Source organism: Tyto alba, unplaced genomic scaffold, assembly GCF_018691265.1.
Source record: "Tyto alba isolate M040663 unplaced genomic scaffold, T.alba_DEE_v4.0 Super-Scaffold_2, whole genome shotgun sequence".
In the NCBI taxonomy this organism is placed as follows: Eukaryota; Metazoa; Chordata; class Aves; order Strigiformes; family Tytonidae; genus Tyto; species Tyto alba.
In genome coordinates this window covers 88,628,330-88,653,203 of record NW_024881282.1, presented here as the reverse complement: position 1 = coordinate 88,653,203, position 24,874 = coordinate 88,628,330, and the positions used below count along the sequence as shown (strand labels likewise).

General features: G+C 44.1%; 1 protein-coding gene across 1 annotated transcript in view; it reads right to left on the bottom strand.

Annotated features, from left to right (window-relative positions):
* The window catches only part of EXOC4 (exocyst complex component 4), a 410,569-nt gene that overhangs the window by 70,053 nt on the left and 315,642 nt on the right, over window positions 1-24,874 (bottom strand). Inside the window, exon 12 of the mRNA XM_042793039.1 lies at window positions 4,325-4,461. Within this exon, the coding sequence (XP_042648973.1) occupies window positions 4,325-4,461 (137 nt within the window). The remainder of the gene's footprint in view (window positions 1-4,324; window positions 4,462-24,874) is intronic.

Sequence of the window (24,874 nt, the reverse complement as noted above, 5' to 3'; positions counted from 1 at the left end):
TTTTATGATCCTTATTATCTTCTGTCCTTAAAAATCCTATTGCTTTTTGGAGTGGGTGTTGGGGGAGGAGAGAAAGTTTGGCTGCTATAGCAAACTGAGCTTGGTGGCCTTGCTTTTCTAGGGTCAGTGTTTTCCAAGAGCCTAACCCCCACGCTTCCTGCTTTTCTCACCTTTCGGCACGTGGCACTGATGGGTCCATGAGACACTTGGAGCCCTGAGCCAAATTCCCCGCTGAAATCAACAGGGACCTTCAAATTAATCAACGCTAGGACACTGCCACCACTATGAGGGTCCCCTGGAATTATATCCCCACTCTTCCCCATGATTGTAATACCTCCTAATTTTTACTGACAGGTTGGTTTTACTCCAACCACCCTCTCATTAAGGAAAATGTTAAATAGGGTGGTACCTACCCCGATCTCCATTAGGCGCCCAGCTTTTCCCATCAATTACAGACTCCTTTTCCCCCACCTTTTCTTTCTAGCATCTCAGCCAGTTTTCAACCTCCGTAACTTCTATCAGTGTCAGTCTAATTTGGGTCCTCGAGTAAATTATCACAAGACAGGATGACATGTTTTAGTACAGCTCAAAACGCTTCCTTTCAAACATCCCCCCCTTTTCTCCCAAACTCCTCTGTAATTATTCCTGCTGCTGTAATAGGGTTACTTGCCACCACCAGTGCCATAATCAACTAATTAATTCACAGCTCAACGGGCCAAGGAAAATGCCATCTGTTTGTACCCAGCTCCCAAGAGCGGGTAGGGAATAGGTGTAACACTTACACAGGTAATGGCACATGAGCGAGGAGAATTCACCCTTCCACAGCTCAGTGGGTTTTATCCAGAAAACATCTGCTGGTGGTAATGGTCCCAGATTTGCACCACTGCCAGCCCGAGCTGGGAGCAGAATGATGGGGAACGTCCCCCAGCACAGCTGGGGGCCATGGCTTTTCATTAAGAAAACATCTGGGGGCCACAGGGGCTAATTGGACTCGGTTGCCTTGTGCCAAATGTATCTGGAAATGATTTTTTTTTCTCTTCCCAGGGCCAAGGTGATGTTTCCACGCTGAGCTCTGCTTGCACTGCTAAAGAGTTTAAAAGCATGCTCAGCATGTGCCAGGTATGTAAAGGCCTAAGGGAGACAGACCTCTGCTCAAAAAGAGTCAAAAAGACAACTTAAAACCAAAATGTTAATGCAAGAAGGGGAAGGTGCCAGCAAGAAGTAGTAAACTGAGTGGCAAGAGCATTTCCTAGGGACTTGAGAAATCCCATTTGACTGCAGACCCCACACCTTGGATGAATTAATTTGGTCTTCATTTCCTTATCAATAAAAAGGGGCTTATTTTTATTTTGCTTGGCTGGGAAGCAGGAACTGTGATTTTTTTTTTTTTTTTTTTTTTCTTTTCCATAACATTTGGAGAGAGTTAGGCCCAGTTTTACCCAACCTAATTTTACAGATTCAGCTGAGACAGTTCAGCCTGAAGGCTGGTCACCATGAGCTGACTTCACAGCTGGTGGGAGAGAGCTGGCCACCTCCAGAGACTTTAGGCACATTTTAATTAAGGTGAATCACTCTTTGGAAACATCCATCTCTTTTTACCGACTAAAGAGAGTCATTTGGGTGAGTGGTGCCTTTACTCGAGACTCTTCAGATAGGCTGAAAAATGCACAAGAGGACGGTTGCTCAAGGGTGGGAGGATGGAGACTGATAAGAAGGGGTTGGACTCACGGGATAGAGCTTAAATTTGGACAACAAAATAAGAACATGCAACTTCAACGTGAACATAACTATACAGCAGACGAACTTCCGTAGAAAGATATGGAAAGAGATTAGTTTTAGCACTCAAGACAGCAAAGCCTGTCCAAGAAAGGCGTTGAGAAGAGATTAAAAAAGACTCACGTTAAGGGTAGCTACCTTGGACTGGTCAGGTTTTTCCCTGTCCCTCTGATTCCTTCTGTGACCTTTCAGTATTTCCCAAAGCCTCGTAAAAATGATTTAACTCTATTGGCTGAACTCACCAGTAGAGCTGCTTTCACAGAAATTTGCTGAAGAAGCAGCTGGACATGGGCTGGACAAGACTTAAGAAAAGCACTGCCAAGACAGCAGGAGGTTTTGTGGCTCTATCTCCCATTTTTATTTTCAACCCCTCATAAACTAGTCAGAAAACATAACTCACATTTGTAAACAGTTTGCGTTAAACTGAAATTGCACTTCTTACAAACATGTAATTTGCAGAAGACATCTCACCTACATCAGTTTAAATATGCTTCCGAAATTTGTCATCAATTAAAACATGAAAATCTGTAGTTGCTACTTATATAAATGTCCAATCCATTCATATCCAGCCACGTTAGGTTTTTTTTTGCATTCACTAGAAAATGTGAGCCAAATGGAAATCAAACATGAAAAATCTCAGCTGTGCATTTCTTAGTGCTGACATCCTGACAGAGCTATTTGTTCTGCAAAGGACTCCGAATAAAACAGTCTTGCTTTGAGGAGCCTCTATTTGAATACATTTCATCCACGTTTGCTCATATTCCCCTTCACGAAACACATGCACATGGGGAACGAATGAATGCCATGTGCAAATCTTGCATAAACCATCTCTCTGCCTTCCCAAATTCTCGCTATCTTGACATCTCAAGAACAGACACACACTCCTTTGCTCCGATAGCTTCGCCTGATCGTATTAATTCACAGCTCTAAGGAGTTTATTCTGATTTTAAGCAGCTATAAATGATCCTTCCTCAACTAACTTTATCAACGGGAGGATTTATCCATCTCAAACCTCGAGGAAAACCCTGGTCCAAAGGGCAAGGCTGCACGGAGCCGTACCGACGCAAGATCCCTGCAGAGGGCATAACGTCCCCACGGATGGAACCGCTCGTCCCGGGAAAGCCGGGTAGCTGCTATATTCCTCTGCATCATTTGAAATGTATATAGATTTCTATTTCAGTCAGTCATTTGCTAGCAGCAAAACTAGAACGTTTCCTGTTTTTCCTCCTGCTGTAATCAGGATATTGCCAAATTAGGGCTGTCCTAATTACTCCTCAGCAGGTGCCAAATCCAGGAATGGTATCAGCAAAGGAAGGAAGGAAGGACCTTTAAGTTCAAGCCAAAGAAATTACATCTATTGTCTGGCTCAAGTCAGTGAAGTTTCATATAAAATATGAGTATTTTGGACAGCAGCACATGCACAGCTACCAATTTACACAAGTGCTCAGAAGAAGTTTTAGCCCACGTACATTCTCACTGCTATTGCTGGTATTATTAACAGTAATAATGAGCCTGTGTGCAGTCGCTCGCCAGATGAAGCTTTTCCTGAATGAAATCAGGCAATAGGAAATAATTTCTTAATGCTCTTGGTCAGAAAACACAAGGGGCTTTTTCAGCTTCCCCTGCTATCGCCAGCCTCAATTAGCCATTAAAAGAGAGTATGTATAGCAGCTATTATAGCCCACATTGCTGTAGCATCTTTAGTGCCTTTCAATGCAAGTATTTATCCACACGGCGTGGGGCACGCTCCTGGTCCCCCTCTCCAGGGAGGGCCACTTTATAGCTGGGCAACTGGGATGTACAGAGAATAAGTTACTTATCAATGGCTACCCAGGAAATCTATAACTAAGCAAGTACCCAAAGGACCTAAACCAAACAACCCAGCATGATAAACCCTGTGCCCAGTGGGACCACGCTGTGTTTAGCTTCCAGTGCTAATGAACAAAGAGAGCTCAGGATGGAGCACCTGATGAACCCCTGCAAAAGTAAGTTTACAGAAAGGTTTTGGGAAAGTTTTGCAAAGCCCAGTGTGTGTGTGTATTCATATTGTGCGTTGTGGTTACTAATTCCTACATTGCCATGAGATCTGAATACCCAAATCTCAATATAATTAATGAAAATCTAGATGAATCTCCTGGGAACACTCAAATGGAAGGATATGACTTCCTTTACAAGAAAGCAATAGCTATATACAGCTATTTATGTTAAAGATGTTGCCTCATACTCTCCATCTCCAACCTGAGGACACCTTTTGCCCGATTAAGAGAAAAGCTGCGTGGTTTCTAAGCTCTGCTACCACTGTCATCCACGTTTAAAGAGACTAAACTACAGTGTGATGTGGATAAAGCCACTGGGAAGCCAAGACTCTTCGCACGCCAGTGAAGATGATTTCAGATTTCTTCCTCACCTCAAAAGAAACACCCTTGAACGTCCCAGCAGATCCCAGCAGAGATGATTTCTAGAAGTAACTCCTGCCTACTCATGGCAAAATAGCAAAAGCCCAAGAGTGGTATCTCCAGCCTACATCGGTTTCCAAGCCTGCCTGTACCTGTAGGCAAGGGTGCAGGTGTCCTTGTACTCCTGGAGTTTCACACACACCATGTTGAGGAACTGATCCGAATAGGCGCTCAAGTCGTGCATCAGGTTCATCAGGTCTTGAACAGTCTTCTCCACAATCACCGTGCTCTGGAAAAGAAAGAAAAGCACACGTATGAAGAGCGCTTCAGCGTCTATCTTAATTTCAGCCCTCTCGTGCTTTGCTAATTAGCGTCACAGATGCAACTGTACAGATAATGCTCCCCGACGCTGAGCAGGTACTGGAGCAGTCCATGCCACCGAGGGACGTACAGCAGAACGACTCGAGGAAAAAGAAGAAACCGTGCAAGAGATGAAGAGGGGTGACTTTGCGGTTTGAACATCAGGTCTGAAAGCTTGGATTTCTGAACCGGTCGTTGAGGACCAGCAGAGTTCACCAGGTCGTTCCTTCACTAGATGAAACCTCAAAAAGTGTGATTTTTTTTTTTTTTAGGGGAACCGGGTATACACAGCTTTGCCGAGCTCTGCTTGAATTTGCAAACACCAAGCGTTTCAGCCTGACCAATAATTCTGGACTCACAGATTGCAGATTACCCTAAAGACCAAGGATTCCACCATTCAGACCAGCTGCATGTGTAGGGCATAAACTTTCTGCTGGTGGCTGAGGTTTAAGTAGCACCTTGTAATCCTTTTGTTACCCCACGCAGTGTATTACAATTACAGGAACGACAGGACAAATCTGCAAACCAAAAACGTGGCTCCACATCCTACAGATGAGCAAGTCTGGACAGCCTGGAGGAGGAGGTGCCCTGTATCTGATAACATTCGAGATTTAAACAGCTCTGTATGAATTTGGGGATTTCTGAGGCACCCCAAGGTGACTTGGCACAGTTTGTATTTATAACATTGCCTGCTGTATTTATTTCAGTTGCTACAAACAAGACAGAAGGAAGGTTATCAAAGTCCCAGTTTGATAGAAACTGAACTAATGTTAAGCTCGGTAGAGTGAAGGGTTATTCCTGAGCTAGGTGCAAAGGCAAAGAAGGAAAGTGAAGCATTTGGGAACCCTGGTTCATTTGAGAAATTCCGGACTCAAATTATACGGGGGGGACCCCAGGGACTTTCAAGAGAGCTGCATCAAGGCCTTTCCCTTTGTCCATCAGGACGTGAAGAGGAGTTACGCGTCTGCAGAGCAAAATCTCATCAAACCCCAAATCACTGTCTCTGCCACATCCCCGCAAGCCCAACTTCCGTCTCTCTATTGATTTCCAGATTAAAGTGCGGCAGCATCGCCCTGATCCATAATCCCGCTCCTCCAGAGCAAGCCCTGAGTGACAGGAATTGATTCTACTCCACTACCTGTCCCCGATTTGGTAAAAAAGGCATCTGCAAACCTCATCCTCATTCAGAGCACACAGGACTCCTTAGCATGTGGGGGTTTCATTGAAGGCTTAGTCACCGTCTGCGCTGTTCCTGATATGTCCTTGGCTCACAACTGTACTTGAAGGAAAAAAAAAAAAAAAAAACCCAACTTTTCTTTGGTTGCTCTTGTATTTTATTAAGCTCGCTCTTAAGCAAATCACAGGAATTAACTGATCTTTCATATTGTAATTAGCGACAATTTGGGATTATTTTGTCCAAACAAAAACGTAGTCTGGTGTAGCCGCCTCTCAGATGCTCTTGTTTACGCCGCTTCCCCCGTTATTACAAGTATCTGTCTTTTAATAAATATTCAATCCCACCCGGGGCCTGATGCGCACGGAGGAGAACGACCAACCCTACAGGACTTGCAGCCTGGAGTCGGCGCAGTTCAATGAAGCAGACAACTGCGGGGAGAGGCTGCAGCAGCCACGGATGCTGTTTTCCTACTGATGGGCTCCGAGGTGCGAGCGCAGCTCGTTAGCTCCAGGATTCAAATGTCGCCCAGGCTCTTTGCTCTCCCTGCTTGGCGTGCCCGAGCGGGGGTAAAAGCGGCGTTTACAGAATCGACCCAAATCCTGCTAAAATGGGAGACTGACCTGGCACCTCTCCCTTGAGAGTAAACGCAAGACCAAGTACGCTGGGCTGATAAATGTGGTGTGAAAATTACTTAGTAATCTGGGGAAAATGGATCCATCTGAGCCACTGGGCTCGAGGGAGGGCAGAGCTGTGCCTTCATTGCATTTGGGCTGGTGAAGGAGCTGCTGTCCTTCAACCTTCAAGCTCCAACAACCACAGTCGGCGCCGGGGGGGGGGGTTAAGCAGAGGTGCTCCACTTTGCACCTGGATGGCTTAAAGGCGCTCCCATGGCCAGAGTTTGTCTGTCAGCAGAGGAAAAGGCGACGCTCCAGCCTGCTGGGGTGAGCCATGAGAACATCTCTGACTGCACAAACGGAAAATACAGAAGTAGCTGTGCAGCTTCAATCCAAATCCAAGTCTCCTTTGGGGGCCGATCCTGATCCTTAAGGGTGAGGCATTAAAGTTAACATTTATACATAGGGGATAAAAAACCTAAAAATCCTTTCGAACTCATGTAGCAACCTGGAAGACGAAAGCGATTTTTCTCCTCTTTGCATGGATAACCATATTTTTCATTTTCCACTGGTATTTCACTGGTGAGAGGTGGGTGGGTTTTTCAGCAGATCCATGCTATCAACTGATCTCTCTTAGCTTGCCTGGGGAAGGATCTGTCCTTCCAGACATCCTCGTGTGATAGCAAACTTAATGCGTTGGACGTGCAACCGCACAATGAGGAATCAAAACTGGTCTCAATCCACCCCCGTTGGTATTTCTTTACATAACTCAACATTTGAGCAAACAACTTAAAAATCCAAAGATCGTACATTAAAAGAGAAGGTATTTCTGGTTTCTATGTAGTTTCTCCCACTTACTTTCTTCTCTCTGCAACAACATTAAAATCACAGCTAAGCTCCTGCCAATAGCTTGATTTTAGAAAAAGATCTTTTGATTTAAAGGAAATATAAAGCTACTTGCATGACTTAAAAATATAAAAGAAAGAAAAAAGGAGATTACCATATGAAAGAAGACAGTACCAGATACGTAATGGCTATTTTTTTGAAACATTTTAACCTTTCCCAAAGCAATCCTGACACATCTGCATGTGTCTCTGGGGACACTATGTATTAGGATGCATTAGGCCATGTTAATACAGCTGGATTCGTTAGCTGGGCCAGCGCAGGATCTTCTGAAACTGCGCGAGAAAATGAAAGGCAGCACATGTATTATCAGAGAGTTACAATCCAGTTGCCTCTAACCCATCTGGATTCATTAACAGCAAATGGATATGATCAAAGCATAATTTTATGGCAAGACACTTCAATGAAGCCTTTTAAAAAAACCCACACTAACAAGGAAACTCATCCACAGAACAATATTCATCTCCTCGCACCTGAAAACGCTGCGTGGTGCTGAATCCTAACATCATGCCGAGGGTATGATTCATTACTCCTGCAGCACATGGGGGTGAAGGCTTTAAAAAGAGTCTTAAGGCTACTAAAAATAAAAAGAAATTCCTTCTTATGACCTCCTGTCCATTAGCTACTGTGGAGGTAAGAAGACAAAAAAGAGCAGCACCACTCGTTATTAACACCGTGGGCTTTATCTTTAATGTATTTTGCAAACATTTATCATTAGTCCTTGATATGGTCCTTATTCTCAGTTGTGCTAAAGCTTCGGATAATGTAAAGCAGCTCCAGGGCAGGTATCATTTACACTCCAACCGTAGGGCTTTCACCAGCCCAGAGAGACAGAGGACAAGCAGACTCAGAGGTATTTTTTCAATAATACCTTTGGGAGGATGGTTTTGTTTTGTGCAACCCCACCTAAGTTTTTAAAACGACTGAATTCCTCTACAGCAAGAGGGCACTCGATGTAAAACGATGCAGCTGGAGGTATGTTTTTTAAGAGTCCCTTAAAATGCAGTTTCAGTACAATAAAGCTGGTTCCCCAACGACTCCCCGACACGCAGAAGTTCAAAACAACAGGGCAAGCCTACACAAACCTTCAGGTTTTCAATCTGTCACTTTGTTTTCTCTAACTTCTTGGCAAGGAGCACTTAGATTAGAGGAATAATCTCCACCCTAAATATTTTTTTTTTTGTCTGCAGAAATCACAGCTTCTCCCATGCCTGTTCACTTGCTTCATCTTCTTGGGGGAAGAAGGCCAAGATGGGGATGTACTTGTGCAGGGATGTCACCACAGGTGACGGGCTCTTGAAAACACAGCAGATGGAGGAAGAGACCTTGGCACTGGAAAGTTGTTGATTATTAGTATATTATTGCCCACCACTTAAAAATCTCCTCGAGATGCCTTGGCAGAGGAAGGCACCAGATGAGCGCAGGACGTGACTGCCTTAAAAAACAAATAAAGCCTAATCTAATTTTTAACCCGGAGTTTAGCTGACACCCCACAATTTTAAAAGTACTATACAGAGCACGGCTGTAATTAAAGGCAGAACAGGAGAGATGAAAGATTTTCAAACCTCTTCAAACTCAGTGCTGACCCACAGCTCTGGGTTTGGGGCTGTTTCCAAAGGACATCGGTGGTTACGTCTCACACCAACACCTTGACACGCAACATTTATTCATGCATTTTCTTGGTGTTTTTTTTTGTCTGTTTGTTTTTGATTACAGCTTCTCAGCTGCCCCTCCAAATGTTAAATTTGCAGCATTTGCCTTTCCAAAGCATTATTCATCCTTCCCTGACACTGAGGTGTATTCAGCAGAGGGCTCCAGTGACCCATGCTGGGGCGCTACTCTTCGGGCAAGAGCTGCAAATATATAAATCACCATGTCAGAGGAGGAAGCCTTCGCCTGCCCCAGCAGAAACGCATCATCCATATAGATTTGTTCCACTCGATGCAGCCTCACCTGTCTCGGGTGCTGTGTGCCGTGTCAGCATCCATTACGGTGACAAACTTCCCCACAAATCCCGCGGAGGTGGGCTGCAGACTTGAGGGCTGCACTTGGCAACTGGGTGGTCGCGGTTTAGGGGACGGTGGAGCTTCTCCTTTCCTGCTCGGGAAAGCTGGGGTTACTTTCTTGAAGTACCTGTGGCTGTTAGGCTGATTCCTCACTCTGCAGTGAGCTGCAGAACAGAACTGGAGGAGGTTTCTGGACGGGTCGGGATGGACGCAACGAGGCTGACGGGCACGCAGCGGAAGCCGGCTCGGGACCTGTCTGAAGGCCAGCGGCGCGTGGTGATCTCCTGGCATCTTGCTGTCGGGCTCAAGCACCTCACAAAGCCGTAACCCAAAGTCCCCAAGGGATGCTCTGGCTCAGGAGCTTTGGTGCCATCCCTGCCCCACAGCACGCACCAGGGAAGCCCGCGCGCCGGGGAAGCCCTCCTCTTTAACCACGGCCCCAAGCGTCAAGCAAAGATCCATTTCAGCTTCTTCCTTCACATCAAAACTTTTCCTCGTTCCCCTCTGGGCCCACTCTCCATGTTGCAGCGTTGGCCATTCCCATCCCACCTCTCCAAAACTCTTCGCAGGCAGCTGCCAAACTGCTGCCCACGCTGTGCCCAACACAAGCGTTGAAACACCAGGGGAGGTTTAGGCGAAATGCTCCCACCAGTCGCAGGACACTTAGGATGTTTGATTTTTTTTTTTTTTTTTCTGTTTTTCTGCTCAGCGGCTCCGTCTCAGCTGCTTCCAGGCCTGAAATGGGTCCAGAGGCTGCCCAGCATTTCCCTCGGCACAGCAAAGACCGCCGGAGTGCAAAGGGGATGGAAACTGAGGTTGTTGTGCTCTTAGGCACTGGCCTGGCATACAGAATTTCGCATAAAAATGTGTAAATTCCCCCAAAACTAAATAGGATTTTGTGTCTAGAATCCAGGATCTGGCGTTAATTTTATTTTGATGCTATCCAGTACTTCAAGGGCAGCTGGAAAGAGGATGGAAGGTCTCTCTTCACAAGGAGACACATGGAGAAGACAAGGGGCAACGTGTACAAATTGCACTGCTAGAAGTTTCATCTCGACATAAGACAGAGCTTTTTAACAGAGAGGACAAGCATTCACTGGAACAACCTCCTCAAGGACGTTGTAGAGTCCCCGTCGCCGGAGGGTTTCCAAGATGCGACGGGAGAGGGTGCTGGATAATCCCACCTCAGCTCCCTTTCCCACAAGATGTTGGACCAGATGACCTCTTCAGGTTCCTTCCAGCTTGGGCTGTTCGACTGTACGAATCATTAATATTATGATTAATTTTATTAGGACATTTATAGAGACGGGCTTTCAGCAGCGGTGGGAGCTTTGCCAAAATCACGCGCAAGGCTCCCCCCCCCCCCATCCCACGCCCCCACCTGCCACCCTGCCTTCCCCTGCGCTCTGACCCGCGATGCTCCGCCGCGGTAGGCTGCCGGTTGCAATTTGGTTCTTCTGCTGTCAATTAATAACGGTTTGTTCCTCGGGAGGTGGGTGAAACGGAGCTCTGCGGAGATCTCCCAGCATGTGCTTCGCTTTACCGGGGCTCTGCTTTACCAGTTGAGCTGCTTAAATACCTGGACAGGCTCTTGTGAGCTGATAAATATCAGGTGCTGTCAGCGCCTTGAAGGGCAATGGGAGATGGAGATAAAAAATATAAATGCATTTACTCCCTTTGCCCAAAATCCAGCAGTTTAACAAATGCCTTGAGAGGCCACTGAAATAACTATTCTCTCATCTCATTAGGTGATATTACATGTTAGCAGAGCAGAGTTAGAGATGGGAATCATTCAAAACTGGAAACCAGGAGCTGGGGACCCAGTTTTCCCTGAATGCTGCTCTAAGCTGGCTGCTAAAGTCTATCTGATGTCTAAAAACCAGCCAACATAAGCCCTGCGGCCGGGGAAGCAGGAACAGGCTGAGCAGGAGAGCTGGGTGCTGCCCCAGCTCCATCATCGCCGTGCGAAGCCAACCTGCACCCCAATTTCAGTATATCAGTGCTGGAGTTAACCCCACTAAAATAGAAAAAAACCCAACCCTAAACCAAGTAAAACCTTTTTTTTTTTTTTTTTTTCAGCTAACAGAGGAAAGATGATAGTCTAAATTGCCTGGTTTACTGATTAGTGGTTATTTCACACTGAGCGATAAGGGGGCTTTTCAATTTGTTTTCTTCTGTGGTACATCCAGGGTTTACAAAGGGCTGGAGTTTTTAGTATGTATCAATTCAAATATATGTTTAAATGCAAAAACTCTTTTTATGGTCTCAAAATCTGATAGCCTGCTTTTCTCATACAGCGTTTTTTTCAGCAAAATTCATTATTCCAGTATCAGTTCTGCAGGATCCTGCCTGTTACTATGGTTATACAACATCCTACTACAACTTTGCTTCTCAAATGCTCCTAATTCTGAGGGATTTTTTTTTTTTAAAAGTGTAACTCTGCCTGTTTCACTGCAGGTGATATTTTTCTTTTTATTGGCTTGATTCTGAGAGGTCCTGAGTGCTTTCATCCCCATGGATGAGAACAGGAGCCCAGGATAAGCTGTGTTTCCTACCTTTAAATGTGATGTTGCAGCAGCCAAATGAGTGCACAAACAAGGTCTTGGATAGCTCTTATTTACCTGGCACTGTGTGATCTAGAAAACATTTGCTTCAGTGAACTAGAATATTGATGAAGAGCAAAATGTACATTTTTTTTTTTTTTTAATAATGAACATGTACCGTAAAATCTGATTATTACTGTACAACCTTTGACCATGCAGAAGAACTGTTTTCTTCCTCTAAACATTATATTAATTATTTAGGATTTCACAGTCTCCATGATTTGAACACGTGAGCCTCTATCATACACAAAGTTAACATTAACTGTGGCCAACCCTGCTGCAGTCCAGTAAGCGTGCCATCATTCACAACTATTTAAAGCACAGAAACAGGAGTCTGCCACGGGTATCTTCAAACTACGCTCTGCAATGATTTAAAAAAAAAAAAAACAGGTAAGTGATACTCATCGACTCTGCAATTTGAACAAAAGCCCACATGGTCTAGAAGCACACGTGCCTTTTCTGCAATACACGAGGCCAAATCCCAAAGCTGGGGAAGACTGGAGAGGAGGCACGAGGACCGTGGGTATGGCTGGATGGGATTTTTCATCGTATTCTTTGTCCAAATTTGAGACAGGCTTGTGCTTCAGGTCGCGCTTCACAGCAAGGAGTTTTCTTGGAAAGATTTCCCCAATTTCTAATTAAACCGAGTCCCTTCTTACAGCATCCCAGGTCAGAATCACCCAACATCTACCTTCACTCTTTCTCACATCGTGTAGGACATGGACTTAACATCTGGGTTGCAATTCAGCTCTTCCTCACTATCTTTAGTGACCACTGTAGATTGATGTTCACTCACATATGAGACTACAGCTCATTTGTCCCACCAGAAACCAATTTTGCCACCAGCAAAACAGAACAATGTGACTAGATAACTATGTACGAAAAGCTTTTTCCAATGAGAAATGCTCTGCTCAACTGCCTACTCTATGTAGCCCAGATGAACTGGACTTGATGGTTTTCATGCCACTCCTCCTGTTCAGACATTTGCATAGAAAACAGAAAAGAAAAACCTTTTTTTTTTTTTGACCTCCTGAATGTCTGTAACATCAGGATATTTTTCAAGCTCCTTACTTATTTTACTTAAGCCTTCTAAGCCAGCCATAATGAGATCCAGCAGATGGGAGCCGAAGCTGGATCATACCACAGCAGAAATGAGCTACATGTTTTTTAACAGTGAAGGTAATTAGCCACACGAACAGCTTGCGTGTGCTGGATTCTCCATCTCTGCGAGGCTCTAAATCAAGCACAGGTGCTTTTCTGAAAGACTAGCTACATTTAAACAAGAGTTATGGACTTGATGTACAAATTACTGGGTGAACTATGGCTGATTATACCGGAGATCAGATGCCTTTATTCTGATTTTGAGCTCAAATGCATTTCATGGCAAAAGATGCTTAAAAACAACTAGCCAAACCAAACCACGTTGCCATCCCAGAAGCTCTGACAGAAATATCTAAAAGCAGTGGCATTTCCTTCTTCAGAACTAGCAATGCCAATCTGTCCCCCCCAAAAGACACCGTAACTATTCAAATCTCCTAAATTCCCCACAAAACGGGAATTCTTGGTACATCAACTCTTAGCCAGTGCCCAGGAGCTTGCCAGCGTGCCAAAAAAAAAAAAAAGGGGTTGGATTCAGTGGGTCCGTCCTGCTGGAGATGGACCATCAGCAGAAGCCACTGAGCATCCCCTGCCAAGGTGCTTCTCACCTCTGAAACGCTGCCGTAAATCACACCCACGGGACTTGAAGTAGCTGCTTGAGGAGATGTCTTTTGATAGTCTTCAAAGAAACAAATGTGCATCCCTGATACCAAGCAGGCTGCTAACTCCGCACTGTTACAAGCTTAAAAAGCAGGACGTGGGAAAGTTAACACTTGGATAAGGATTTCCATCCATTTATTCCCATCGCACATCCACGCGTGCGGCGCAGGAGACGAGCAGGGAAGGGAAAATTAGGTTGCACACAGGGGCAAGTTTGTGACAGTCCAATCTTCCAGCCTTTAGATTACTCTCCCATCAGAGGCACTGGCACTTGAGACATTTAAATCTTCACTGAATGATACAGTGGTAACTGCATAATAAGGAAGACCGCTGCCTTGGCAGGGAGATGGACTGGATAACTTAATAGGCCTTTTGTATCTCTCACTTCTCTGATCCTGCTGAGTTCTATAGCTATTATTAAAGGCATTTTTTAAGGTATTTTAATTTACTTCTCTAAATGGATTTCCATTCATTCACTCCCACCAAGTGAATGTTGTCAGGGACATTAGCAGCATGATAAAATAGCTGTAGCTTCATGCTGGTTTTAATGTGTTACATACACAAGAAAAGTCATTAGCTCTTACCCTTTAATACACCCTCTTTGCTGCTGCATAACTGTTTATCACTCAAAAGTGCCAGGCACAGGCCACGCTCTTCCTTTATTAATCAATATACATTTGTGCAAGGCTGCAATGAAGAGGAGTAACATCCAGTTATTTCAAGCACGGTTTGTACTGCAGGAGCTGAAAAGCTCGTCCCTGACATTTTCAGCCCCCCTGAATATTCCCAGAAGTGGCTCTTCATAGGATTTTACACAACTCTCCCAATTACAGGGAAACTCATAGCAAGGTGACAATTTATGTCTCATCTACTGAGTGGCAGGTTTCTTTCTCCTTTGTAGTATCTGCTCTAGAACATCATTAGCAGCTGCAACACGATACAAATTGAACGTGGACCATGAAATTAATGATGGTCAGAAGCAGGCCATCAATTTTGGCAGCAGAGCGAACCTCGTTTTTTAATAAATGTTTTCATATGGCTAGCCCAGTTTGGAGAGTAAGATCCATCTGTATTATTTTTATGAATACTCTATGTGATCCAAGGTCTATTTTATTTAGTCTCAGAGCTGCAGCATTTAAAGCATACGTATCTATTAAAAATTTCTAGCTAGAGAGAGGGTGTACGCATGTCCCACGTGGGGGAGAGCTGCTGCTGGAAAGACACAGCAACAACAGCAAGGGCAGCCGGCTGATGAAAAAACAAAAGCAATTGGAAAAAACTAGATTCAGAATGGCTGAGCAGGACCGAGTCCCCAAAAGAGGATGACACTGCACCCCTGGATTTATGCTGTCCATGTGGACACCAATGCAAAGACTGTTACTACGATCTGAAGTCAGCAAGAATGAATGAAAATGCAAAAGATCGCTAGAAGCAAAACGGCCCAATAAATACATGAACGACATGTAAAGGCTTAACAGTTAACCCGGGCTGAGCTCTAAGAGCTTACCCAGGGTGAGCTTCTGGCGTCAGAAAGAGGCCATTTCACTGAAATTACGAGACCATTTGTCAGATTTTGGAACAAGTGTCTAAAAGTCTCACTTGTAGGGCTAGATGACAACAGAGAGTGACAAGACCAGCGTCACTAGTGGGTTTCTAGAAGGTAACGAACAATATAGGGGGGATCCTGAAAGAGATAGGTCAAACCTCACCTTCGAGCACCACAATTCACATTTCTGGCTCACTCTTCATTAACCCAACTATAATTAATGTGATTAAGAAGTCTGTATTTTCCAAAGCAATCCTTGGGAAATGTGGGGAGAGAGCAGAGGCCCTCCATGAGGCTCCACCTAATTACATGCAGTGAATTAAATTCCTACTGAGAAATCCAAAAGTATATTAAAATTGGCAGTTATTGTATTGTTTTATGTGGCTTGACTTTATAAGCCAGCACAGACGAAAATGCAGTCAAACCACAGGAATGGTGTACGTTTCCTTTTTCCAGAGGCAGTTGCAAAAAATGTTAGACCAACTCAGCCTTGTTTAAGCATTTTCAACTAGTTTAAAAAGCTTTTCTTCCCTAAACAGTAGTTTGAGGTTCACCTGCAGATGATCCTTTTCTAAATGCAAGTATTAGAGAGTAAAGAAAAGAAATCTCAATATTCCAAAATGCTTTCAAAAGTCACCTACCAGCAACTAACTGGAGATGGATTTCTGCAGCTCGGCGGCTGCATTTTTGCTAAAACCCTTACTACATTGGTTTTGTTGAGAACTTGTTGCCGCACGTAATGTAGCCCTGTGCATGCAGGGCTGGACATTACAACCGACAGCTATGATTGATGGGCCACATCAACAACCACCAGCTCCCAGAGAGCTGCCCTCAAGTTGGAGCTATTGAATTCTGCAGCGCTAAGGTTGATCTTAATTTTAAAGGAAAAAAAAAATTATAAGGGGAATTTACACTCCAGTACACACAAGAGGCCAGAGGATGATAATGTGGTTTTTTAGCAATTTCTGGTGTTTCGAATTGTGGTTCCTTCCAACAGAACGTGCAAAATCAGGACCTTTTCCACATTTTCACTAAAACAGATCCATGCCGAAATGTGTATTTATAGACAAAATTGATCTCTGCCTGTCTTAGTGGTTAGGAAACCAATAGGAAGGAGTGAATTTTTCCTCCTAGACCATTCAATCCGCAGTAGGACTCAAACTTGCATGTCCCATTGCACAGGCCAATGCTCTAACCACTAGACTCTCCAGGACAGGAGAGATGTTGGACTCCCCAACCCCATTTGCTTTGCTTCTAAAGGATTTCAAACAAATATACTGCTGGTATGGAGAAATCACAGCCCATGTCAGCAAGACAGTGCCTTCCAACCCCCTCCAGACATCACCTTAGTAGAGCTGAGGCCTTCTCAGAACAGCTTGCACTGTTCCTTCTCCCAGGCACAACTCAGTAAGCAAAAAGCAAAGCCACTAGGAAATGAGAGGCAATGTACTCAAGGCAAAAATTAACACACATATATGTCTACACAGATAAACAGTATCCAAATATCCTTGGTCTGGTGAAATTTTAATTTTATGAAACCCTTGGTATTACGCAGCGCTTCCTAAATTGGTCAGTACAAAAAAATCAATTGTCTCTTCTCCTGCAAAAGGAAACAGAGGAATTAAAAGCCCTCTAGTTTCATTTATTTTGTTTGCTTACTTTTTTGCATTTATTTCTGTGGCACGAGCAGGATTCAAGTCGACCAATTTAAGGGCAACTCAGGGTGCCCTCGCAGAGCACTGGAGGCTCGTGCCAGCCCAACAGGGAGGATGCAATGTTAAGTGCTCTGCCCAAAAAGCACAAAGAGGAGAAAACTCATACGTTGCACGTGATGGTATCACTTGTGATTTATTGAATAAATTAAGCCTTCTATTCTACACATCAAAGACTAAGGAGATCACAGTGCTGCCCCTGGATGTCCCCAAAGGATTATTTTGAAATTCCTCATTCATGGAGATTGTGAGCAGTTCGCTCCAAGTATCCAACAGCTCGTATTAACATTACATTAATCAAAACTGAGTGACCACTTAAAGCCCCTGGAGATTCAGGTCTGACAAACTCTTCTGCTCAGGAGATGTCAGAACAGACAAGACCAGCCTTCGATTCTTGCAAAGAGAAGTAGAAATTACAGTGAGACTTGCGGGTTGGGTGTAAATTTTCAACACTGTTAACTGTTTTTTTCCTGCTTGAACAAAACTTCTTGTCTCTTCTTGCCTTGGAGCCCACCTGGTGACAGGTCCAACTGTGGGACCATTTCTGAAATGGGTTTCTTTTAAGTGTGAGGATGGAACCTGAGAAAGCCGTACCCGTCACGCACTTTCTGGGAAGCAGTGATGAATTTGGAAAATGCTGTCAGCCTGCACGGCACGCTCCCTTTCAGGTCGATCATCTCCAGTAGCAAAGGTTGGCCACACCAGCTTAAACGAGCGTGGAAATGGAACCGCTTGGATGTTCGCAGAGAATCTCACAGATGGGGCACAGCTACCACTAAACCAACTTCCACCATCTTATTCGCATGAAGACTGAAGAAAAAGAAAACCTCTCACAGAGCTCCATCTCACACCTTTCAACATAAAACAAGGTCTGGATGGGGGCCAAGCTCTGTGATAAATTTTTGTGTTAGGAGCCAGTTGCACTGTTTGCCCAGCACTGTAAAATCAAATGTCATGTGCTGAGAAAGACTACAATAGATAAACCCTGAATTACACGTCAGGGGAAGCCTTACTTCATCCAACTTTGTCCTCTCCTCCTTTCACAACCGCAATACCTAGGCTGACAAGACCCCAACTATGCTGCGATGGTATTTTATCATGATCTGCCCAAAGACCTGTAAATTAATCAAAAAAAAAAAAAACAAAACCAAACCCAACCCAAACTCAAACTATTCAGTTGCACCTCACAGTTTCCCAAACTACGTGATGAATATTTCCACTCTTTTGAGTTCCCTGCAAGGAGCAAAAATGAACTAAATGAACTACTCAGCAGTTTAGCAACCATCTGCTCATAACTCAGGATTTCCGTTGTAGCAAAGAAACGCAAAATCCTGATTCCAAAATACAGCAAAGGGCAGTTTGAAAAAAAAGTTGCCTTTTCCCTTGAATCACATTCTGGGAGGGGGGAAAAAAAAAAAAAAAAAAAAAAAAAAAGATCAAATGGGGAAATGAAAGACCCACTGGGTCAGCTCATTACGAGAGATGTCTATTAACAGCGGAGATGCCATTGTTCAATTCCCAGCCAGAGCGGGCAGAGCAGTAATGAGCAGTCCCGCTCAGCAAATGGGCTGGATGATACTATAGATCTTCCCTTCCCATCTCTAACTTGTGTATCATTTCCTGACAGTCCCATCTCCCCTTCCGAGCAGATGGCTCCCTACAGTACATCTTTAAGAGACCTCCCAGGCAGTTATGGATGGCAGAGAATGAGCATTTTGTTTTATCGCTTGCTCATACATTATTTTCCCCATGCTAATGACAGTCAAGTTATTGTCCTGTGAATAAATCCATTTAGGCCTCGCAATGCTGGCTGCAAGTGAGAAGGCGAGGGAGCAGAGGAAGCCAAACTTGGCACCAGCAGAGCACAGATACAGTCATCCACAAAACATTCATCTATTAACCAAACAGCAGCATTTCCAAACCCAGCAGGGTCACAGCGGAGCCCTGCTGGGAAACAGAAATTAACTCCGAATGGAGATAATTTGTCTCCTGAATGTTGTCATATTTGCAAGATATCTCTGGCAATGCCGCGCTACTAAGAGGAACGATATTGCCGACAAGTGAACCAGATGAAATGCAAGCTTTATCGGGAAGCCAGGTGGCACTCAGGATCACTCGAGCCATCCTCCTGCCTCTGGGAGGAGCGCTCTGAATGCAAAGAGAGCGGAGGAGAAATTTGTCTCCAATGTCAAGACGTTGTCGCAATTAATGGCAGCAGATTTGATTCAGTTCCATGTAGAAGGAGCAAATTAAAGTAGCTCAGTTACTACCAGGCTACTACTCAGTTACTGCTTCTTGGTTTTTTGTCTCATTACTATGTAGGATAAACGTTTTAATTCGTACCCCGAAAAAGCCATTGCTGGGTCTGATGGGGAACATGCATCCGATGTGCCGAGGCGGTGAAAGTGTTGGAGAAATGGGACGATCATCCCATTTAGAGTTTGTACAGGCAGAAAGCAGTTATACATTTTAGGACTGCCACTGGGCAAAAAATATGGGAATTTTTGGAAACCGAGGAGTCGTTTTAAGTATTAAGTGCTTAAAAAGGGAGATGCATTACTGCAACACAGGGTCAATCCGTATTTATCCATGTCCCACTCAAGCAGTACGGAGCAGGCTGATGAATGTGGCTATATAATCTCTCTAAAAGGAATTTCCTTAACTCCCCCAAGTGAAGAGCCAACTAAATAGCCTTGAGAAATTATTTTTTATTTTTTTTTGGCCAAACTGTATTCACAAGTTTTCTTCTCTCAGCAGAATCACTGCCTGTTGCTACAGAGCACCCTGCCTGAAAAAGGGAGGAAATTTCCCTGAAATGTCCAACTGTGAAAGCAGTCGGGCCAAACTCTGTTTTTGAAGAAACCAACCTACGTTGGCAAATTTTGCAACTTCCATGTCAAGAGAAGCCAAAAACTAGAAAAATAGACCTGGATGGCACCGGGGACAAAACCTTTTCCTAGGGCAAGACTTCTGCTCCTAAAAACCACCAGTGTGGCTGCAAAGATGTTCTCACAATTGGCTTTCTGCAGCAAAGGGTACTCTTGATGGTGGACCACACAGTAACACATAGGTTAAAAATTATTCCGTCACCACTTTTCAGACAGCCTGAGAACACCCGTGCTCTGTGTTAATTCAGCATCTTGATGGACATCTATGAATTGAATCAAGCAGTGTAGATAGTGAAGACTCCTGTTCTCCTGCCCATACAGTCCTATTTGCCACGATGAGGGGATGTCATGTGCAATCTAAATGCCCTTTCTCACTCTATTTGTCTCCAAGCTGTGAACAGGGCGAGCTGAGAGCTGGTTCAGCGCAGACAGCAAAGCCTACAAAGTGCTGCACAACCACACCTGGCAGCAAAAGGAGAAGGAGAACGTGCACAGCACGTCCATCACCCCGTGTCAGATAAATCTCTTCCTCACTCCTGTGTTTCATTCACCCACGAGTCATCTCACTCACCCACATGCCTTCGGTTTGAGGAATTCAAAGGCAGAGAGTGTTTTCTGATAGACCTCAAGGAACAGAAGTAGCTGAGGTCAAGTGCTCAAGGTGATCCTGAGTAGTTCAGTTATCATAAAAATAAAGCATTCCTTACCACTGGATTTGGAACTCCTTCCAAACCATGGCTGCTAAGACCACATTTTGTGACGAAGAAGTTGGAAATGGATTATAATAAGCCTGAGTTCTTTCAAAAACAGCTCAACTTTTTGCTAAAAAAATATATATATATATATGGACCTCTGAAAAGGATCAGTCGGTCCACTCCTTTAAGAAATAAAATACTAAAATTAAGTCCCAAAGCAAGATGCAAAGTTTTGGATCAAAAACTGGCCAAGAGACAGCCAAAAATACTGCTGCTGAAAGGTGAAAAATTGAGGAAGACTGTCTTAAGCCTCTGTACGAAATCTCGTGTTGTTTAATTTACTCGTTGCTGAGCTGCAGAAAGGCTGAGTAGCTCTGAGCAGAAGCATTTGCTGATGACTCCAAGTTACTTACACCACTGCAGCCCCAAGGGAGAGATGGCAAAGTTCAGGTGGACCAAATGCAACAGCCTGCATGATAAACAGCCTTGAGTATTATTATTGCTTGGAATTGGAGGAACAGTAAAGCACTAAAGCAATATAACTCTACATACCCTTCAACACGAGCTATGGGGAATGGAAGCCAGGCTGCTTTGAAGACAGACTTAATATGTTTATTGAAAGCAGATTATATGATGCTGTGCATCTGATGGCAGGGACCGGGACTTCATGACCCAAGAGCTCCCTCGGCACTGTGCTTCTAAATGCAGCCTGGAGGGAAAATATCAGACCTAGTTTCACACCTCGCCGGACACTAAATTAATTACTGGCAATTCAGAACCGAAACAAGCAAATAGTTTTTATTCGACGTATAATGAGAGTTTAGGATTCACTTACACGGGAGTGGGTGATTAGATTCAGAGGCGGAGGGATCAGGGAGGCATGGATTGCGGTGGCATTCACAACGGGGCTGACCGTTTACACATCTATCAAGGCAATCCAGAGCTGTCAGACTTAATGTGATTTGGAAAGGATATTGCACGGAGTGTTTAGGGATCACGCTAAACTATCAGAGACGATGATGAAGCCTAATGAATAGGGAGGATTTCACAGAGTCTGGTTTATTTATTTATTTATTTCCAGCAGGCTCCAACAGCACTTCTTGGTGACTATTCCTAAGATGGAAGGGAAGATTGGCTAAGACTTCTCATGGTACATCTTACATTCCTCAAATTTCTACTTCTAGAAAAGAGTCCAAGCATAGACAGCATCTTTAAAGCACCACATTTGCCCCGCAAATATGTTTGCTGTCCAAGTCGTGGGGCCAGATTAAAAAATTATGTCTCAAAAGTCCAGGGGCTGAAAACGATGCGAGCAGGAGGACACAGATCAGACAACCTTCAACATGGGATATATGAGAGCTCTGCTCTTCCGAGGAGCCGAGTGTCCTGCTCCCACTAACAGCATGCAGGAGCGCACATCTCAAAATCTTTAGGGGCTCTGAGAGATGAGATGATGGATTAAAACCAGATGGCCAAGCCATCGCCTCCACTCCACCCAACAGCACGATCTAAGGGTATCTCACATACCTGAATCTGCTCCCAAACCTTCGCAGCACTTTGCATCATATATTAAGGTAAACTGAGATCAGGGTATGTCTGCATGAAAGTACAATGAAAACTAGAGGGTTTCAGGGACTGATTAAACAAGTGGATCGGATACCCTCACCTTTCTAGCAACAGCCATTGAAGGAACAGGGCGGATGGCTGGCGGCAGTAATTTGTTCAGCCATGTAATTTTAATTTGCTGCCGTATGTTTATTAGAGCTTTCAGAAAATACCGGCCCAATCTACACTGTCATAAGTGATACTGAATTTTAAAATTCACAGCAAGTAATATAAGATGCTATAAAGCACAGTTTTTTTCTGGAATAACGTCAATATGATAGAAAATGTGAAAACAACTACAAGGCAGCTCTGCTGCATTGGGATTATATTGGGTAGACACCACTGCTGAAGGAAACACCCCTGGTCAAGTAGGCTTTCTAAAAGATGAAGAGAGAAAGGAGAAAAAAGCTCGTAAGCATCAATATGATCGAATTACAGCTTGCCAGGGTTTTATTTAACCTTTCTTATCACCCCGTGTCAGTGGGGGGTATGGAGCCAGGCAGGCAGGTGGGTGATTTCATCACTAAGGCACAGTCCTGCGCTGGCCAGGCTCTCAGTCAGCTTCTCAGCGATGCCTCATCTGCTCCAAGAAGCCAGAATGTGCTTTTATGTCCCCGAAAGTCCTCCCGAATACATTTGGAAGATTCCTTGGGCGATACTGGGTCCCCCTGGGAGATGAGCGGTTATCCTACCCCCAGTGAGAACTCCCGGTGGCTCCTTCTGTTGCATTATTTGAACCATGCAGCAGAGCAACAAACTCTCATGGGAAATGCAAACAGAGTCCACATCGGATGCTTTTTAAAAAGTAGTTTGTTTCTAGTAAAATCAGAGTAACTGAAAACAAAACACCGACTCCTCTCAAGCAAACCCAACATCAACAGTTTCATAATGTAAGTGTTTTCTAACAGCTGCACCTAAATTTCGTGGACGTGTTAATAAACATTAAATAACAATCACTCTGAACAACACAATTTTGAAAAGTCAACTCTGTCATTCTGTAGTTACCCAAAATGTAGGCTCATTAGCTACAGTGTATTAAATCTCCTTTTGCCGACATGTTTGACTTAAATGTGAAGGATGTATAGGAGAAATAGAAATCTCATTATCCCTGTGTTAAATGAACATGGTTGCAAGTGCTCATGAAACTATTACTTATAGGTGTGCTCTGGGCAAACTTTTTCTTGACATGCTCTAGCAGACTCATTCACCTTTGTCTGCCAACACACCTTGGTCCTGAGCTACAGATCTTCAACCACTTGAGCCTTAAGCTGTTCCAACATACATCAATTCCGAGCTGAAGCACTGCATCCTCCCTAACAGGGTACCAGCACCCAGCCCCACACACCCTCAGCACACTCTGCTGATGTTTTTTTTAAAATTGCAATTTAATAATCCTCTAAAAGTAGATGTCACTTATGGCACTAGGAGATTTATTTTTTGCTTAAAGTATCTTTTTTTTTTTTCTGTGGGGGGGAAACCTTCAACATGAAGTTTTTGGAGCCATCCTTGGAATTTCCTTATAGGGAAGACTCCAATGGCAACTTTATGAACTAGGCTGCAATCAGGCACTTTGAGAACTATACGGCCCCTTTCTCCTCTCTCCCCTGACCCGAAACCACGATCTTTAAGCCTCTCCTCTCCATTTCAGGAGCTGTGTAGCCCTGTGGCCACCACCAACACACATGTCCCTTCCCATTTCTTGATGCTGGCGATACACAAAGCTGCTCATGAATGCTGGAAACGGGACAAATCCTGACATTTGCCTTTGCAGATCTCCTTAGCTAAGGAAAATTCAGTCAGCAATTATGGAGGAAACTCTGAATAAAGAAAGCGAGGCTTTCACCCTGTGTTGTGACCCCGCGTATCTCGCCCGGAACCAATTTATAAAAGTCACCCAAGAAAAATGGTGCTAATCCATTTACAGCAAAATACACAAAAGGTCCCAAAAGGGTCAACAGAAAGCATGCTTTTATTGACCGATTTCCACCAGCCTTACCTAAATATTCCCACCATCTGTTAAATAATTTGCTGCACCAAGGATATCTATGTTAGAAGACAGCAGAAAAGAGATTTGAGCATTTTCCTGCTATAAATTGGAAACATACACATATTTTTAAACGCTCTTGCGTTTTATTCCTACAGCAGGTCTCTCAAATTGATTGAAATAGCAATCGCAGTATTCAAGTTTTCACTGTTGCTTCTATTTTCATTTTCCTTTCCTATGTGTGTGGTACACAAAAATAAACCAGGAAGGACGCTGGAGGCTTCATGCAATCCTAAACTGATGGGAGAGCTAAGAGAGAGCAGATATGGACAGTTATCTGATTGAAGAGAAGGGACCACAAAAGTGAAAAATAATTTAAATTGCGACTTGACTGCTATTTTTACCATGATAAAGGTGCTTAAAAAATGGATTGCTCCTGCTTTATTATGCGATTAAATGAAAACATAATTTGGGGGCATGAACTAACTCTTGTAATAGAAGACCTTTAAGCTTAATTATTGCAAGGAAATGGGTCCAGCAAGCCGTTGTGGACTTACAGTTATCTGCCATGTGTTCAGTGAGGTGGGAGATGAGGCAGGGAAGAGGCCCTGGACAGCTAATGGCATGTTCTGGAGGGGATGTTCTCACTGAAAGGCCACACACAGAAGGCTGTCAGCTCCCAAATACTGCCCTTCTCCACTCCTGGCTCCATAATTTTTCCTCTATTCCTGTCTTCATCGTCTGTGGATGTCAATCTCCAAAAGCGAAGATTTACGGATAGATCCACAAACTTCTGCCAGAAGCTTTTTTTCCACATTAGACCTTGTCTGCACTGACCTGCTCCATGACAC